At 41.0% G+C, this 20,157-nt stretch overlaps 1 protein-coding gene across 4 annotated transcripts in view; it reads left to right on the forward strand.

The window, feature by feature from the left end:
- arhgef25b (Rho guanine nucleotide exchange factor (GEF) 25b) overlaps positions 1–20,157 on the forward strand; it is an 87,185-nt gene that overhangs the window by 25,279 nt on the left and 41,749 nt on the right. Inside the window, exons 1-2 of one of the 4 annotated variants that reach the window (XM_061890224.1) lie at positions 1,497–1,515; positions 1,576–1,674. In XM_061890224.1, coding sequence (XP_061746208.1) covers positions 1,626–1,674 — 49 coding nt within the window. In that variant the 5' untranslated portion in view covers positions 1,497–1,515; positions 1,576–1,625. Of the gene's footprint in view, positions 1–1,496; positions 1,516–1,575; positions 1,675–19,380; positions 19,709–20,157 lie in introns of those variants that run through there. The other 3 variants (XM_061890218.1, XM_061890210.1, XM_061890203.1) reach the window with 3 other exon arrangements.

Consider the following 20,157-nt stretch of genomic DNA (forward strand, 5'->3'; position numbering starts at 1 on the left):
AAAAAAAATATATGTATATATTTACAAAATAAGCAATAAATTCTGACTGTGCAAAAATATTAATGTTCAGTCACACTTAGCTGACACGTGTTAATTCAATCAATCAATCAATAAATCAATGTTTATTTATACAGCTCTAAATCACAAATATCTCAAAGGACTGCACAAACCATTACGACTACGACTAATTAATGTGGTTGTAATTTTTCAAATTAATTCTACTACAATAACCAAAAATTACCATAATTTTCCAATCAATTTTATTTTTATTTTTCAACTAACTGACTTATGAATTAGTTTGAAAAACTACAACAATACTAAACAATGTTAATTGTGTAACTGAACATGAATATTTTTGCACAGGCAGAATTTTCTGCTTTTTTTCTAAATGTATCCTCTTTTTTTTTTTATCAAAATGGACTGTGACTTTTGACTTTTCATTACGCGGCCCATGCTGGAAAAAGACACCCTGGATCCAAAATATAAGAAGCTCCTGAAATAAAATAAAAAATATGAACAAAGTTTAGTTAATTTATAAAAAAAAATTCAATTAGTTTAGTTAGTTTAGTTTAGTTTATATTAGTTTAGTTATAATTTAGGTTGATTGGCAACACTAAATTGTCCCTAGTGTGTGAATGTGAGTGTGAATGTTGTCTGTCTATCTGTGTTGGCCCTGCGATGAGGTGGCGACTTGTCCAGGGTGTACCCTGCCTTCCGCCCGATTGTAGCTGAGATAGGCGCCAGCGCCCCCTGCGACCCCGAAAGGGAATAAGCGGTAGAAAATGGATGGATGGATGGATAGTTATAATTTAAGGATTGTGTAGCTGCACAACATATTAAATTATTATTCTCATTATTAATATATTCTTACAGTGAAAAAAACTACACAAAAATGTAAAAAAATCCAGCATACAAATTGGAATTTAATGCTCTAATAATTATTAATATTATACGCACTCACCAAAAACACAACGCTGACTCAAGGGTTTTGTCTTTTATACGTTTTTAACTATTTTCTTTTTTTTTTTTTTACAAAATAAAAAAAAAATATCCAAATGGCCCTTTTAATGGCCAGTGAAGCAAAAATAGCATCGATGAAAGTTGCAAAAATAAGATGACACAATACTTTCACCACAGAGTATAAATGTAAATAAATCCACATTTTGTTTTTATGGCAACTGGTGTCAGTTGCAGAAATAATGCAGTATAGGTTTGCACAAATTAATGCATAAATCACACTATAAAGACCAAAAATGCATACAAAAAAAAAACTGCATCAAGGAAAAAAACTTAGAAATAAAAATAAGAAAAGGAGGTGCTGGAAGGGAGGGACTGCAGGTAGAAGACAAGGTAAAAATGAGCGTCCGTCTCAAGAAGACCAACCATCCTGTGTCTTCCTGCCGCAGCCCTTGAGCCACTAAGTGGGCAAGCGGCTGCAGGTGTGAGCGCAGGTGCGTCTCGTTGCTCCACAGAGGAAAAACCAGGATGTGAGGAGCAACGATGAAACAGGAAGCAGTTAAGGGGAGATACGAGAACGTAACAAAACGGGAATGTGACACGTGTGTTTGATTCCAGACTGCAGCAGGGCGGGACTGTTAGTAGATGACAACCGTCGGCACGCCAAGATGGAGTTCAAGTGGGCCAGGAGGTCCAGTGTGGCCGCGGGGTGCAAAGGTAATGATGATAATAATTATGATATAGTGCCTGTTTTACAAGAAAAACTAAGCCGCCGAATTGAAGAATGTGTTCACGTTCCAAAAGTGTCCAATAACACCAAAGAAAGTCCGATTTTGTCGCTGGATTCTCAGGTGTCCTCGTCCGAAATTGATATCAGATATCAGTCCGATATTATTAGCATATTTGTATTGGATTATAATGGCTTGCATGTAAAATGTGTGTGAGATCATGTGCGATACTAGCAGGAATGCAGCGTGTTTAGTTGTGTGATATCATGTGCGATATAAGCTGTACTGCAACATGGTTTCTTATTTGTGTGATATCATGTGCGATACAAGCAGTCCAGCAGCGTGTTTACTTGTGCGATACAAGCAGTTCTCTCAATGACACCAAAGAAAGTCCGATTTTGTTGCTGGATTCTCAGGTGTCCTCGTCCGAAATTGATATCAGATATCAGTCCGATATTATTAGCATATTTGTATTGGATTATAATGGCTTGCATGTAAAATGTGTGTGAGATCATGTGCGATACTAGCAGGAATGCAGCGTGTTTAGTTGTGTGATATCATGTGCGATATAAGCTGTACTGCAACATGGTTTCTTATTTGTGTGATATCATGTGCGATACAAGCAGTCCAGCAGCGTGTTTACTTGTGCGATACAAGCAGTTCTCTCAATGACACCAAAGAGAGTCCGATTTTGTCGCTGGATTCTCAGGTGTCCTTGTCCGAATTTGATATCAGATATCAGTCCGATATTATTAGCATATTTGTATTGGATTATAATGGCTTGCATGTAAAATGTGTGTGAGATCATGTGCGATACTAGCAGTCCTGCAGCGTGTTTACTTGTGCGATACAAGCAGTCCTCCAAGCGTGTTTACCCTTGTGCGATACAAGCAGTTCTCTCAATGACACCAAAGAGACTCCGATTTTGTCGCTGGATTCTCGGGTGTCCTCGTCCGAAATTGATATCAGATATCAGTCCGATATTATTAGCATATTTGTATTGGATTATAATGGCTTGCATGTAAAATGTGTGTGAGATCATGTGCGATACTAGCAGGAATGCAGCGTGTTTAGTTGTGTGATATCATGTGCGATATAAGCTGTACTGCAACGTGGTTTCTTATGTGTGATATCATGTGCGATACAAGCAGTCCTGCAGCGTGTTTACTTGTGCGATACAAGCAGTCCTCCAGCGTGTTTACCCTTGTGCGATACAAGCAGTTCTGTCAATGACACCAAAGAGAGTCCGATTTTGTCGCTGGATTCTCGGGTGTCCTCGTCCGAAATTGATATCAGATACTAGTCCGATATTATTAGCATATTTGTATTAGATTATAATGGCTTGCATGTAAAATGTGTGTGAGATCATGTGCGATACTAGCGGGAATGCAGCGTGTTTAGTTGTGTGATATCATGTGCGATATAAGCTGTACTGCAACATGGTTTCATATGTGTGATATCATGTGCGATACAAGCAGTCCTCCAGCGTGTTTACCCTTGTGCGATACAAGCAGTTCTCTCAATGACACCAAAGAGAGTCCGATTTTGTCGCTGGATTCTCGGGTGTCCTCGTCCGAAATTGATATCAGATATCAGTCCGATATTATTAGCATATTTGTATTGGATTATAATGGCTTGCATGTAAAATGTGTGTGAGATCATGTGCGATACTAGCAGGAATGCAGCGTGTTTAGTTGTGTGATATCATGTGCAATATAAGCTGTACTGCAACTTGGTTTCTTATGTGTGATATCATGTGCGATACAAGCAGTCCTGCAGCGTGTGTTTACTTGTGCGTGATACAAGCAGTCCTCCAGCGTGTTTACCCTTGTGCGATACAAGCAGTTCTCTCAATGACACCAAAGAGAGTCCGATTTTGTCGCTGGATTTTCAAGTGTCCTCGTCCGAAATTGATATCAGATACTAGTCCGATATTATTAGCATATTTGTATTGGGTTATAATGGCTTGCATGTAAAATGTGTGTGAGATCATGTGCGATACTAGCAGGAATGCAGCGTGTTTAGTTGTGTGATATCATGTGCGATATAAGCTGTACTTCAACATGGTTTCTTATTTGTGTGATATCATGTGCGATACAAGCAGTCCTGCAGCGTGTTTACTTGTGCGATACAAGCAGTCCTCCAGCGTGTTTACCCTTGTGCGATACAAGCAGTTCTCTCAATGACACCCTAAAGAGTCCGATTTTGTCGCTGGATTCTCAGGTGTCCTCGTCCGAAATTGATATCAGATACTAGTCCGATATTATTAGCATATTTGTATTGGATTATAATGGTTTGCATGTAAAATGTGTGTGAGATCATGTGCGATACTAGCAGGAATGCAGCGTGTTTAGTTGTGTGATATCATGTGCAATATAAGCTGTACTGCAACATGGTCTCTTATTCGTGTGATATCATGTGCGATACAAGCAGTCCTGCAGCGTGTTTACTTGTGCGATACAAGCAGTTCTCTCAATGACACCCTAGAGAGTCCGATTTTGTCGCTGGATTCTCAGGTGTCCTCGTCCGAAATTGATATCAGATATCAGTCCGATATTATTAGCATATTTGTATTGGATTATAATGGCTTGCATTTAAAATGTGTGTGAGATCATGTGCGATACTAGCAGGAATGAAGCATGTTTAGTTGTGTGATATCATGTGCAATATAAGCTGTACTGCAACATGGTTTCTTATGTGTGATATCATGTGCGATACAAGCAGTCCTGCAGCGTGTTTACTTGTGCGATACAAGCAGTTCTCTCAATGACACCAAAGAGAGTCCGATTTTGTCGCTGGATTCTCAGGTGTCCTCGTCCGAAATTGATATCACATACTAGTCCGATATTTTTAGCATATTTGTATTGGATTATAATGGCTTGCATGTAAAATGTGTGTGAGATCATGTGCGATACTAGCAGGAATGCAGCGTGTTTAGTTGTGTGATATCATGTGCGATATAAGCTGTACTGCAACATGGTTTCTTATTTGTGTGATATCATGTGCGATACAAGCAGTCCTGCAGCGTGTTTACTTGTGCGATACAAGCAGTCCTCTCAATGACACCAAAGAGAGTCCGATTTTGTCGCTGGATTCTCAGGTGTCCTCGTCCAAAATTGATATCAGATACTAGTCCGATATTATTAGCATATTTGTATTGGATTATAATGGCTTGCATGTAAAATGTGTGTGAGATCATGTGCGATACTAGCAGTAATGAAGCGTGTTTAGTTGTGTGATATCATGTGCGATATAAGCTGTACTGCAACATGGTTTCTTATTTGTGTGATATCATGTGCGATACAAGCAGTCCTGCAGCGTGTTTACCCTTGTGCGATACAAGCAGTTCTCTCAATGACACCAAAGAGAGTCCGATTTTGTCGCAGGATTCTCAGGTGTCCTCGTCCGAAATTGATATCAGATATCAGTCCGATATTATTAGCATATTTGTATTGGATTATAATGGCTTGCATGTAAAATGTGTGTGAGATCATGTGCGATACTAGCAGGAATGCAGCGTGTTTAGTTGTGTGATATCATGTGCGATGTAAGCTGTACTGCAACATGGTTTCTTATTTGTGTGATATCATGTGCGATACAAGCAGTCCTGCAGCGTGTGTTTACTTGTGCGATACAAGCAGTTATCTCAATGACACCAAAGAGAGTCCGATTTTGTCGCTGGATTCTCAGGTGTCCTCGTCCGCAATTGATATCAGATATCAGTCCGATATTATTAGCATATTTGTATTGGATTATAATGGCTTGCATGTAAAATGTGTGTGAGATCATGTGCGATACTAGCAGGAATGCAGCGTGTTTAGTTGTGTGATATCATGTGCAATATAAGCTGTACTGCAACATGGTTTCTTATGTGTGTGATATCATGTGCGATACAAGCAGTCCGGCAGCGTGTTTACTTGTGCGATACAAGCAGTCCTCTCAATGACACCAAAGAGAGTCCGATTTTGTCGCTGGATTCTCGGGTGTCCTCGTCCGAAATTGATATCAGATACTAGTCCGATATTATTAGCATATTTGTATTGGATTATAATGGCTTGCATGTAAAATGTGTGTGAGATCATGTGCGATACTAGCAGGAATGCAGCGTGTTTAGTTGTGTGATTCATGTGCGATATAAGCTGTACTGCAACATGGTTTCTTATGTGTGATATCATGTGCGATACAAGCAGTCCTGCAGCGTGTTTACTTGTGCGATACAAGCAGTCCTCCAGCGTGTTTACCCTTGTGCGATACAAGCAGTTCTCTCAATGACACCAAAGAGAGTCCGATTTTGTCGCTGGATTCTCAGGTGTCCTCGTCCGAAATTGATATCAGATATCAGTCCGATATTAGCATATTTGTATTGGATTATAATGGCTTGCATGTAAAATGTATGTGAGATCATGTGCGATACTAGCAGTAATGCAGCGTGTTTAGTTGTGATATCATGTGCGATATAAGCTGTACTGCAACATGGTTTCTTATTGGTGTGATATCATGTGCGATACAAGCAGTCCTCCAGCGTGTTTACCCTTGTGCGATACAAGCAGTTCTCTCAATGACACCAAAGAGAGTCCGATTTTGTCGCTGGATTCTCGTGTGTCCTCGTCCGAAATCGATATCAGATACTAGTCCGATATTATTAGCATATTTGTATTGGATTATAATGGCTTGCATGTAAAATGTGTGTGAGATCATGTGCGATACTAGCAGGAATGCAGCGTGTTTAGTTGTGTGATATCATGTGCAATATAAGCTGTACTGCAACATGGTTTCTTATTTGTGTGATATCATGTGCGATACAAGCAGTCCTCCAGCGTGTTTACCCTTGTGCGATACAAGCAGTCCTCCAGCGTGTTTACCCTTGTGCGATACAAGCAGTTCTCTCAATGACACCAAAGAGAGTCCGATTTTGTCGCTGGATTCTCAGGTGTCCTCGTCCGAAATTGATATCAGATATCAGTCCGATATTATTAGCATATTTGTATTGGATTATAATGGCTTGCATGTAAAATGTGTGTGAGATCATGTGCGATACTAGCAGGAATGCAGCGTGTTTAGTTGTGTGATATCATGTGCAATATAAGCTGTACTGCAACATGGTTTCTTATTTGTGTGATATCATGTGCGATACAAGCAGTCCTCCAGCGTGTTTACCCTTGTGCGATACAAGCAGTTCTCTCAATGACACCAAAGAGAGTCCGATTTTGTCGCTGGATTCTCGTGTGTCCTCGTCCGAAATCGATATCAGATACTAGTCCGATATTATTAGCATATTTGTATTGGATTATAATGGCTTGCATGTAAAATGTGTGTGAGATCATGTGCGATACTAGCAGGAATGCAGCGTGTTTAGTTGTGTGATATCATGTGCAATATAAGCTGTACTGCAACATGGTTTCTTATGTGTGATATCATGTGCGATACAAGCAGTCCTCCAGCGTGTTTACCCTTGTGCGATACAAGCAGTTCTCTCAATGACACCAAAGAGAGTCCGATTTTGTTGCTGGATTCTCAGGTGTCCTCGTCCGAAATTGATATCAGATACTAGTCCGATATTATTAGCATATTTGTATTGGATTATAATGGCTTGTATGTAAAATGTGTGTGAGATCATGTGCGATACTAGCAGGAATGCAGCGTGTTTAGTTGTGTGATATCATGTGCGATATAAACTGTACTGCAACATGGTTTCTTATGTGTGATATCATGTGCGATACAAGCAGTCCTGCCGCGTGTTTACTTGTGCGATACAAGCAGTCCTCCAGCGTGTTTACCCTTGTGCGATACAAGCAGTTCGCTCAATGACACCCTAGAGAGTCCGATTTTGTCGCAGGATTCTCAGGTGTCCTCGTCCGAAATTGATATCAGATACTAGTCCGATATTATTAGCATATTTGTATTGGATTATAATGGCTTGCATGTAAAATGTGTGTGAGATCATGTGCGATACTAGCAGGAATGCAGCGTGTTTAGATGTGTGATATCATGTGCGATATAAGCTGTACTGCAACATGGTTTCTTATTTGTGTGATATCATGTGCGATACAAGCAGTCCTGCAGCGTGTTTACTTGTGCGATACAAGCAGTCCTCTCAATGACACCAAAGAGAGTTCGATTTTGTCGCTGGATTCTCGGGTGTCCTCGTCCGAAATTGATATCAGATATCAGTCCGATATTATTAGCATATTTGTATTGGATTATAATGGCTTGCATGTAAAATGTGTGTGAGATCATGTGCGATACTAGCAGGAATGCAGCGTGTTTAGTTGTGTGATATCATGTGCAATATAAGCTGTACTGCAACATGGTTTCTTATGTGTGATATCATGTGCGATACAAGCAGTCCTGCAGCGTGTTTACTTGTGCGATACAAGCAGTCCTCCAGCGTGTTTACCCTTGTGCGATACAAGCAGTTCTCTCAATGACACCAAAGAGAGTCCGATTTTGTCGCTGGATTCTCAGGTGTCCTCGTCCGAAATTGATATCAGATATCAGTCCGATATTAGCATATTTGTATTGGATTATAATGGCTTGCATGTAAAATGTGTGTGAGATCATGTGCGATACTAGCAGTAATGCAGCGTGTTTAGTTGTGATATCATGTGCGATATAAGCTGTACTGCAACATGGTTTCTTATTGGTGTGATATCATGTGCGATACAAGCAGTCCTCCAGCGTGTTTACCCTTGTGCGATACAAGCAGTTCTCTCAATGACACCAAAGAGAGTCCGATTTTGTCGCTGGATTCTCAGGTGTCCTCGTCCGAAATTGATATCAGATATCAGTCCGATATTATTAGCATATTTGTATTGGATTATAATGGCTTGCATGTAAAATGTGTGTGCGATCATGTGCGATACTAGCAGGAATGCAGCGTGTTTAGATGTGTGATATCATGTGCGATATAAGCTGTACTGCAACATGGTTTCTTATTTGTGTGATATCATGTGCGATACAAGCAGTCCTGCAGCGTGTTTACCCTTGTGCGATACAAGCAGTTCTCTCAATGACACCAAAGAGAGTCCGATTTTGTCGCTGGATTCTCAGGTGTCCTCGTCCGAAATTGATATCAGATATCAGTCCGATATTATTAGCATATTTGTATTGGATTATAATGGCTTGCATGTAAAATGTGTGTGAGATCATGTGCGATACTAGCAGGAATGCAGCGTGTTTAGTTGTGTTGTATCATGTGCAATATAAGCTGTACTGCAACATGGTTTCATATGTGTGTGATATCATGTGCGATACAAGCAGTCCGGCAGCGTGTTTACTTGTGCGATACAAGCAGTCCTCTCAATGACACCAAAGAGAGTCCGATTTTGTCGCTGGATTCTCGGGTGTCCTCGTCCGAAATTGATATCAGATACTAGTCCGATATTATTAGCATATTTGTATTGGATTATAATGGCTTGCATGTAAAATGTGTGTGAGATCATGTGCGATACTAGCAGGAATGCAGCGTGTTTAGTTGTGTGATATCATGTGCGATATAAGCTGTACTGCAACATGGTTTATGTGTAATATCATGTGCGATACAAGCAGTCCTGCAGCGTGTTTACTTGTGCGATACAAGCAGTCCTCCAGCGTGTTTACCCTTGTGCGATACAAGCAGTTCTCTCAATGACACCAAAGAGAGTCCGATTTTCTCGCTGGATTCTCAGGTGTCCTCGTCCGAAATTGATATCAGATATCAGTCCGATATTAGCATATTTGTATTGGATTATAATGGCTTGCATGTAAAATGTGTGTGAGATCATGTGCGATACTAGCAGTAATGCAGCGTGTTTAGTTGTGATATCATGTGCGATATAAGCTGTACTGCAACATGGTTTCTTATTGGTGTGATATCATGTGCGATACAAGCAGTCCTCCAGCGTGTTTACCCTTGTGCGATACAAGCAGTCCTCCAGCGTGTTTACCCTTGTGCGATACAAGCAGTTCTCTCAATGACACCAAAGAGAGTCCGATTTTGTCGCTGGATTCTCAGGTGTCCTCGTCCGAAATTGATATCAGATATCAGTCCGATATTATTAGCATATTTGAATTGGATTATAATGGCTTGCATGTAAAATGTGTGTGCGATCATGTGCGATACTAGCAGGAATGCAGCGTGTTTAGATGTGTGATATCATGTGCGATATAAGCTGTACTGCAACATGGTTTCTTATTTGTGTGATATCATGAGCGATACAAGCAGTCCTCCAGCGTGTTTACCCTTGTGCGATACAAGCAGTCCTCTCAATGACACCAAAGAGAGTCCGATTTTGTCGCTGGATTCTCGGGTGTCCTCGTCCGAAATTGATATCAGATACTAGTCCGATATTATTAGCATATTTGTATTGGATTATAATGGCTTGCATGTAAAATGTGTGTGAGATCATGTGCGATACTAGCAGGAATGCAGCGTGTTTAGTTGTGTGATATCATGTGCGATATAAGCTGTACTGCAACATGGTTTATGTGTGATATCATGTGCGATACAAGCAGTCCTGCAGCGTGTTTACTTGTGCGATACAAGCAGTCCTCCAGCGTGTTTACCCTTGTGCGATACAAGCAGTTCTCTCAATGACACCAAAGAGAGTCCGATTTTCTCGCTGGATTCTCAGGTGTCCTCGTCCGAAATTGATATCAGATATCAGTCCGATATTAGCATATTTGTATTGGATTATAATGGCTTGCATGTAAAATGTGTGTGAGATCATGTGCGATACTAGCAGTAATGCAGCGTGTTTAGTTGTGATATCATGTGCGATATAAGCTGTACTGCAACATGGTTTCTTATTGGTGTGATATCATGTGCGATACAAGCAGTCCTCCAGCGTGTTTACCCTTGTGCGATACAAGCAGTCCTCCAGCGTGTTTACCCTTGTGCGATACAAGCAGTTCTCTCAATGACACCAAAGAGAGTCCGATTTTGTCGCTGGATTCTCAGGTGTCCTCGTCCGAAATTGATATCAGATATCAGTCCGATATTATTAGCATATTTGAATTGGATTATAATGGCTTGCATGTAAAATGTGTGTGCGATCATGTGCGATACTAGCAGGAATGCAGCGTGTTTAGATGTGTGATATCATGTGCGATATAAGCTGTACTGCAACATGGTTTCTTATTTGTGTGATATCATGTGCGATACAAGCAGTCCTCCAGCGTGTTTACCCTTGTGCGATACAAGCAGTTCTCTCAATGACACCAAAGAGAGTCCGATTTTGTCGCTGGATTCTCGTGTGTCCTCGTCCGAAATCGATATCAGATACTAGTCCGATATTATTAGCATATTTGTATTGGATTATAATGTCTTGCATGTAAAATGTGTGTGAGATCATGTGCGATACTAGCAGGAATGCAGCGTGTTTAGTTGTGTGATATCATGTGCAATATAAACTGTACTGCAACATGGTTTCTTATGTGTGATATCATGTGCGATACAAGCAGTCCTCCAGCGTGTTTACCCTTGTGCGATACAAGCAGTTCTCTCAATGACACCAAAGAGAGTCCGATTTTGTCGCTGGATTCTCGTGTGTCCTCGTCCGAAATTGATATCAGATACTAGTCCGATATTATTAGCATATTTGTATTGGATTATAATGGCTTGTATGTAAAATGTGTGTGAGATCATGTACGATACTAGCAGGAATGCAGCGTGTTTAGTTGTTTGATATCATGTGCGATATAAACTGTACTGCAACATGGTTTCTTATGTGTGATATCATGTGCGATACCAGCAGTCCTGCAGCGTGTTTACTTGTGCGATACAAGCAGTCCTCCAGCGTGTTTACCCTTGTGCGATACAAGCAGTTCGCTCAATGACACCAAAGAGAGTCCGATTTTGTCGCTGGATTCTCAGGTGTCCTCGTCCTAAATTGATATCAGATACTAGTCCGATATTATTAGCATATTTGTATTGGATTATAATGGCTTGCATGTAAAATGTGTGTGAGATCATGTGCGATACTAGCAGGAATGCAGCGTGTTTAGTTGTGTGATATCATGTGCAATATAAGCTGTACTGCAACATGGTTTCGTATTTGTGTGATATCATGTGCGATACAAGCAGTCCTGCAGCGTGTTTACCCTTGTGCGATACAAGCAGTTCTCTCAATGACACCAAAGAGAGTCCGATTTTGTCGCTGGATTCTCGGGTGTCCTCGTCCGAAATTGATATCAGATATCAGTCCGATATTATTAGCATATTTGTATTGGATTATAATGGCTTGCATGTAAAATGTGTGTGAGATCATGTGCAATACTAGCAGGAATGCAGCGTGTTTAGTTGTGTGATATCATGTGCAATATAAGCTGTACTGCAACATGGTTTCTTATGTGTGATATCATGTGCGATACAAGCAGTTCTCTCAATGACATCAAAGAGAGTCCGATTTTGTGGAGGAATACTCAGGTGCCTACAATGCTTTGCAAATCCTTTTCAACCCATATTCAGTTGAATGCACTACAAAGACAACATATTTGATGGTTAAACTATAATAATTAACTTAGAATTTCATGGTTGCAACATGTGCCAAAGTAGTTGGGAAAGGGCATGTTCACCACTGTGTTACATCACCTTTTCTTTTAACAACACTCAATAAACGTTTGGGAACTGAGTAAACTAATTTTTGGAAGCTTTGAAAGCGGAATTCTTCCCCATTTTTGTTTTATGTAGTTTTTCAGTCGTTCAACAGTCCGGGGTCTCCTTTGTAGTATTTTATGCTTCATAATGCGCCACACATTTTCCATGGGAGACAGGTCTGGACTGCAGGTGGGCCAGGGAAGTACCCACACTCTTTTTGTACTAAGCCACGCTTTTGTAACACGTGCTGAATGTGGCTTGGCATTGTCTTGCTGAAATAAGCAGGGGTGTCCATGAAAAAGACGGCGCCAAGATGGCAGCATATGTTGTTCCAAAACCTGTATGTACCTTTCAGCATTAATGGTGCCTTCACAGATGTGTAAGTTACCCATGCCTTGAGCACTAATGCACCCCCATACCATCACAGATGCTGGCTTTTCAACTTTGCGTCGATAACAGTCCGGATGGTTGGCTTCCCCTTTGGTCCGGATGACACAATGTCGAATATTTCCAAAAACAATTTGAAATGTGGACGTGTCAGACCACAGAACACTTTTCCACTTTGCATCAGTCCATCTTAGATGATTTCGGGCCCAGAGAAGCCGGCGGCGTTTCTGGATGTTGTTGATAAATGGCTTTCGCTTTGCATAGTAGGGTTTTAACTTGCACTTACAGATGTAGCGACGAACTGTATTTAGTGACAGTGGTTTTCTGAAGTGTTCCTGAGCCCATGTGGTGATATCCTTTAGAGATTGATGTCGGTTTTTGATACAGTGCCGTCTGAGGGATCGAAGGTTGGTTTCCGGCCATGCCGCTTACGTGGAGTGATTTCTCCAGCTTCTCTGAACCTTTTGACGATATGGAGCGCAGATGTTGAAATCCCTAAATTTCTTGCAATTACACTTTGAGAAACGTTGTTCTTAAACTGTTTGCTCACGCAGTTGCGGACAAAGGGGTGTACCTCACCCCGTCCTTTTTTGTGAAAGACTGAGCATTTTTTTGGGAAGCTGTTTTTATACCCAATCATGGCACCCACCTGTTCCCAATTACCCTGCACACCTGTGGGATGTTCCAAATAAGTGAGCATTCCTCAATTTTATCAGTATTTTTTGCCACCTTTTCCAACTTCTTTGTCACGTGTTGCTGGCATCAATTTCTAAAGTTGATGATTATTTTCAACAAAAAAAATGTTTATCAGTTTGAACATGAAATATGTTGTCTTTGTAGCATATTCAACTGAATATGGGTTGAAAATGATCATTGTATTCTGTTTATATTTACATCTAACACAACTTCCCAACTCATATGGAAACGGGGTTTGTACGATGACGTAATGCGAGCCGCGTGTTGAATGGTCAGTCATCAGGTCATCAGATGGAAAAGGACCCAACACACTTTGTGCGGCGCCGCGCATGAATAAAATAAACGTGTTGCGTAATCACCCCCATGAATCACAATCCTAATCGCCGACTGCAGGTCCATGTTCGGGTTCCTGCTGGTTTATGCATAGACCGGCTGTCACATGACCAGACATCTGTACGCGGGAAGATCATCCGGTCATGAATACTTAATCTTGGCTTTGAGATTAAATCTGCACGCCTCCATTCTGCCAGCTCATATCGCTGTTGCTTTTTCCACCGGAGTTTCTTTGGGAGGCGCCACCCGGGTGCAAAAGCAGGGGAGGGGAGTCGGCGTTGTTGGTTGGGGAAGAGAGGGCGGACTGACCATACCACTGGACACACCTGCATGCAAACACAACACCACTTTTAACACAATATTTCTTCATGATTGTGTGTTTGTGTCTCACTTATGTGTTTAATATATTGCATGTATGTTTAATACGTACAAACCCCGTTTCCATATGAGTTGGGAAATTGTGTTAAATGTAAATATAAAGAAAATACAATGATCATTTTCAACCCATATTCAGTTTGAGTATGCTACAAAGACAACAAATTTGATGTTCAAACTGATAAACATTTTTTTGTTGTTGCAAATAATCATTAACTTTAGAATTTGATGCCAGCAACAAGTGACAAAGAAGTCGGGAAAAGTGGCGATAAACGCTGATAAAGATGAGGAATGCTCATCAAACACTTATTTGGAACATCCCACAGGTGTGCAGGCTAATTGGGAACAGGTGGGTGCCATGATTGGGTATAAAAGCAGCTATCATGAAGTGCTAAGTCATTCACAAACAAGAATGGCTCAAAGTCACCACTTTGTAAGCAAATTGTCGAACAGTTTTAGAACATTTCTCAACGAGCTATTGCAAGGAATTTAGGGATTTTACCATCTACGGTCGGTAAAATCATCAAAAGGTTCAGAGAATCTGGAGAAATCACTGCACATAAGCCATGATATTACGGACCTTTGATCTCTCAGGCGGTACTGCATCAAAAACCGACATCAGTGTGTAAAGGATATCACCACATGGGCTGAGGAACACTTCATAAAACCACTGTCAGTAACTACAGTTGGTCGCTACATCTGTAAGTGCAAGTTAAAACTCTACTATGCAAAGCGAAAGCCATTTATCAACAACATCCAGAAACGCCGCCGGCTTCTCTGGGCATGAGCTCATCTAAGATGGACCGATGCAAAGTGGAAAAGAGTTCCGTGGTCTGACAGGTCCACATTTCAAAGTGTTTTTGGAAATATTCGACATCGTGTCATCCAGACTAAAGGGGAAGCGAACCATCAAGACTGTTATCGACGCAAACTTTTGAACTGAACTCTCGCGGCTGTGTTGGAGCCACTATGGATTGAACTTTCACAGCATCATGTTAGACCCGCTCGACATCCATTGCTTTCGGTCCCCTAGAGGGGCGGGGGTTGCCCACATCTGAGGTCCTCTCCAAGGTTTCTCATAGTCAGCATTGTCACTGGCGTCCCACTGGATGTGAATTCTCCCTGCCCACTGGGTGTGAGTTTTCCTTGCCCTTTTGTGGGTTCTTCCGAGGATGTCGTAGTCGTAATGATTTGTGCAGTCCTTTTGAGACATTTGTGATTCAGGGCTATATAAATAAACATTGATTGATTGATTGATACAATGCAAAGCGAAAGCCATTTATCAACAACACCCAGAAACGCCGCCGGCTTCGCTGGGCCCGAGCTCATCTAAGATGGACCGATGCAAAGTGGAAAAGAGTTCCGTGGTCTGACGAGTCCACATTTCAAATTATATTTGGAAACTGTGGACGTGGTGTCCTCCGGAACAAAGAGGAAAATAACCATCCGGATTGTTATAGGTGCAAAGTTCAAAAGCCAGCATCTGTGATGGTATGGGGGTGTATTAGTGCCCAAGACAAGGGTAACTTACACATCTGTAAAGGCACCATTAATGCTGAAAGGTACATACAGGTTTTGGAGCAACATATGTTGTTATCATGGACGCCCCTGCTTATTTCAGCAAAACAATGCCAAGCCACGTGTTACAACAGCGTGGTTTCGTAGTAAAAGAGTGCGGGTACTTTCCTGGCCCGCCTGCAGTCCAGACCTGTCTCTAATCGAAAATATGTGGCGCATTATGAAGCATAAAATACAACAACAAGATCCTGGTCTGTTGAACGACTTAAGCTGTACATCAAACCAGAACGGTAAAGGATTCCACTTTCAAAGCTTCAACAATTAGTTTCCTCAGTTCCCAAACGTTTATTGAGTGTTTTTAAAAGAAAAGGTGTAACAGTGGTGAACATGCCCTTTCCCAACTACTTTGGCACGTGTTGCAGCCATGAAATTCTAAGTTAATTACTATTTGCGAAAAAAAAAAAGTTTGAGTTTGAACATCAAATATGTTGTCTTTGTAGCATATTCAACAGAATATGGGTTGAAAAGGATTTGCAAATCATTGTATTCCGTTTATATTTACATCTAACACAATTTCCCAGCTCATATGGAAACAGGGCTTGTACAAAAAGCAGTTATGTAATTCGTAAATACACATGACTCTCATGTACTGACCATATTGTGAAATCCCCAAAAATAGGTGACCAGGTGAAAATTTGCCAATGATACTCCAACTTGCTTTAAAAATAATATATTTATTAAAATAAAGCATTTTTCTCCTCTGTTTCCAGCAGTGTTGGCGCTAGGAATTTTCCAAATGGGGTCCCAGGGACCCCATCAAGTCATAAAAATGGGGTCTCACAGTACATTTTTGGGGTCCCACTTTTTTGTAAGCGTTTTGGAAAAAGAAAGATAAATGTATGCATTGTCCTGTTATATCTCACATTCTATGTTTTGGAAAAAAATTGTCATAAATGTTACTTAATTTATTAAAAAAAATATTTAAAAAAAGAAAACTAATGTGTATGTAAATGTATTCAATTATAAACATTCATTCACTTTCTTCTTTCCTTCATGGATCTGAACTTTACCGCTGCTGCTAGTTTTTTATATGTTTTTATTTAACAAGTTAAAGGTGTATTTATTTCAGTATAAAAGTGTAAAAAGTGCTCTGCTTGGGTCATGAAATGATGATTATGGTGTGCCAGAGCATACATTTTATATTTAATGTTCAAATCTCTGGAGTCTACATTAACTTTACATCTGTCCCTCATTTTAAATTGTTTTATTTATTTATTTATTTTTTAATAGTTTATTTTCCGCCTCTATTGTCAAAGAAAACAGTTTTTAATGGCAAACACAAAAAATATGCAAAATCTTCCAAAAATATTTTTCAAAGTGGAATATTTGACTCGAAGTAATCGGAGCCTTAAATAGGTCAATAATTCATATTCACATTTATTTTGATTCAATATTATGTTTTGAGCAATGACAGTTTGAAAGAAAAAAAACAGCTTTGTTTTATTAGTCAACATTGCAACTTATTCTAAATTACATCTCACCTTTTTTAAGCTTTTTTATTTCACTTTTGTTATGTTTTTGTTTATTTTAATAGTATTTTTACAATGTGCCGTGGGCCTCTAAAACATTAGCTGTGTAGCACAGTTTTGACATCCCTGCTATAGATAATAAAAAATGTAATCTGATAAATCTATCGATTAAAAAGCACAGCCTGGCGACTCATTCGCGTTCATCATAACCCTCTCGCTCTCTCTGTCTTGTCCCTCCCTCACACCTTCAAAATTTGTTTTGTTTTCAACCCCTTCTTAACCCTGAACGTACATTGAAAATACCTGCCACTCTAACTCAAAATGCCGGACATTTGAGGCATTTAAGAAACTCCACCCGGACAGCCCGGACAGCCCTGGAAAAGAGGACGTATGGTCAGTCTACTCCAGGGGTGCCCATTACGTCGATCGCGAGCAACCAGTCGACCGCGGGGGGTGTGTCAGTCGATCTCCAGCCAGGCTTTTAAAAAAAATAGACCTAAAAATTAGTGATCATCAATCTTCACCAAGACGTCACTTAAATGACATTCACGGTACCGGAGGGTCTTGTGAGATGACGCTGGCTGCTGCAAGATCATTATTATGAAAATATGACCGAGAGGAAGGCGAGAAACACTTTTTATTTCAACAGACTCCCGCGCCGTACCTTCCGTCAAAACTCTAAAGGCCGACTGTACATTTCCTATCTTCACAATAAAAGCCCTGCTTCATGCTGCCTGCGCTAACTAAATACAGAGTCTCAGAAAACTGGCGTGCACAAGCGATCCCTCAGAAAGCTGGCGTGCACATCACTTGTGCACGCCAGCTTTCCGAGACTCTTATTTTGTTAGCGGAGGCAGCATGAAGCAGGGCTTTTATTGTGAAGATAGGACATGTGCAGTCGGCCTTTAGAGTTTTGACGGAAGGGACGGCGCGAAAGTCTGTTGAAATAAAAAGTGTTTCTCGCCTTCCTCTCTGTCATTTTTTCATAATAATGAACTGGCAGCAGCCAGCGTCATCTCACAAGACCCTCGGGTGCCGTGAATGTCAATCAAGCAAGCTACGTAATTTGCCGCCAATGTTTTTCTTGTAAAGTGTATGGAAGCTGGATGAATTAGATGCCAAAAACCAACCACTTTCATGTGGTATTGTACAGAAAGGACAATTTTTTTTCTCCTCCATTTGAAAATGTGGGCGTTATCATCATTCACCGCTAATTCTAATACTTGCCAACCCTCACCATTTTCCCAGGAGACTCCCGAATTTCAGTGCCCCCCCCCCCCCCGAAAATCTACCGGGACAACCATTCTCCTGAATTTCTCCCGATTTCCACGCCGACAACAATATCGGCGGCGTGCCTTAAAGGTACTGCCTTTAGCGTCCTCTACAAGTGAAGTGAAGTGAAGTGAATTATATTTATATAGCGCTTTTCTCTAGTGACTCAAAGCGCTTTTACAGAGTGAAACCCAATATCTAAGTTACATTTAAACCAGTGTGGGTGGCACTGAGAGCAGGTGGGTAAAGTGTCTTGCCCAAGGACACAACGGCAGTGACTAGGATGGCGGAAGCGGGAATCGAACCTGCAACCCTCAAGTTGCTGAGACGGCCGCTCTACCAACCGAGCTATGCCGCCCTGTTGTCATGTCCGCTTTTCCGCCATACAATCAGCGTGCCGGCCCAGTCACGTAATATATGCGGATTCTACACACACACCCACACACACACAAGTGAATGCAAGGCATACTTGGTCAACAGTCATACAGGTCACACTGAGGGTGGCCTTATAAACAACTTTAACACTGTTACAAATATGCACCACACTGTGAACCCACACCAAACATTTCGGCAGAACATCCGCACTGTAACACAACATCAACACAACAGAACGAATACCCAGAACCCCTTGCAGCACTAACTACAATATACACCCCCGCTACCAACAAACCTCGATTTTGCATGTCACTATAAAGTTATATAGGCCTTGCTTGTTCAATATTCAATGCAAAACTTGTTTGGGTCCCTATTAAAAGGTTAATTTGTTCAACTTTGGCCCCCGGCTTTGTTCAGTTTAGAATTTTGGCCCACTCTGTGTTTGAGTTTGACACCCCTGTCCTACACTATTAATAAATATGCTTGCAAGAAGCAAAACTGAAGCTCCAGGGGGGATGAATGAGGCGGATATAGTAGGTGTGGCCTGGGTAAGAGGAGGCGGGGCCAGGATGTTCAACTACCCATCACATAGCAGCTCTTATACTCCCTCCTTGTACTTTTTCTTTGCCACACGGAAATAGTCGCTCTTCTTTTGCGGCGTTTTCTTTCTTTTTTTTTAAAAAAAGATCTTCCATAAATGGAGTTTTGGATTGGAAAATGACCCCTGCTTTTTTTCCTCCCATCTTCTCCGTCGGGGATTAGTGACCGAGCCGTGCGTTTGCGTGCATGAGCGCTTATCCAGCAGTGTGCATGCATGGGATGCAAGGCTATGAGAGGTCACCAGCAGCGTGCATGCATCTGATGCAAGGACATGAGAGGTCACCAGCAGCGGGGGTGCGCTTGTCACCACCTGTTCAGAAAAGTGCTGCGCAAGTGTGGATGCTGCTTTGTCCAAGGCAGCGGTACGTGCCGAGCCTCTTCTATTATTATTATTATTATTACTATCATCATCTTTTCATTTTGTATGTATTCATACTGAAGTAATGTAGGTGCGAGATACTTGTGTTTTGTGCAGGACAGGGGTGTCCTAACTTTTTTCACTGAGGGCCACAGACAGAAAAATTAAAACATGCGGGGGCCGTTTTGATATTTTTCATTTTCAAACCATGACAAAATATATGGATTCTTTTTTTTTTTTTTTTTAACCTTTAAGACTCCCAGGGACCATAGAGCAGTGGTCCCCAACCACCGGGCCCTGGCCCGATTGGTACCGGGCCGCAGAATAATTTTTTATAAATTTTTATTAAAAAAAAAAATTACATTTTATTATTATTTTTTTAATTTATTAAATCAACATAAAAAACACAATATACACTTACAATTAGTGCCCCAAGCACAAAAACTTCACTTT

The sequence above is a fragment of the Nerophis ophidion genome, linkage group LG02, assembly GCF_033978795.1.
Source record: "Nerophis ophidion isolate RoL-2023_Sa linkage group LG02, RoL_Noph_v1.0, whole genome shotgun sequence".
In the NCBI taxonomy this organism is placed as follows: Eukaryota; Metazoa; Chordata; class Actinopteri; order Syngnathiformes; family Syngnathidae; genus Nerophis; species Nerophis ophidion.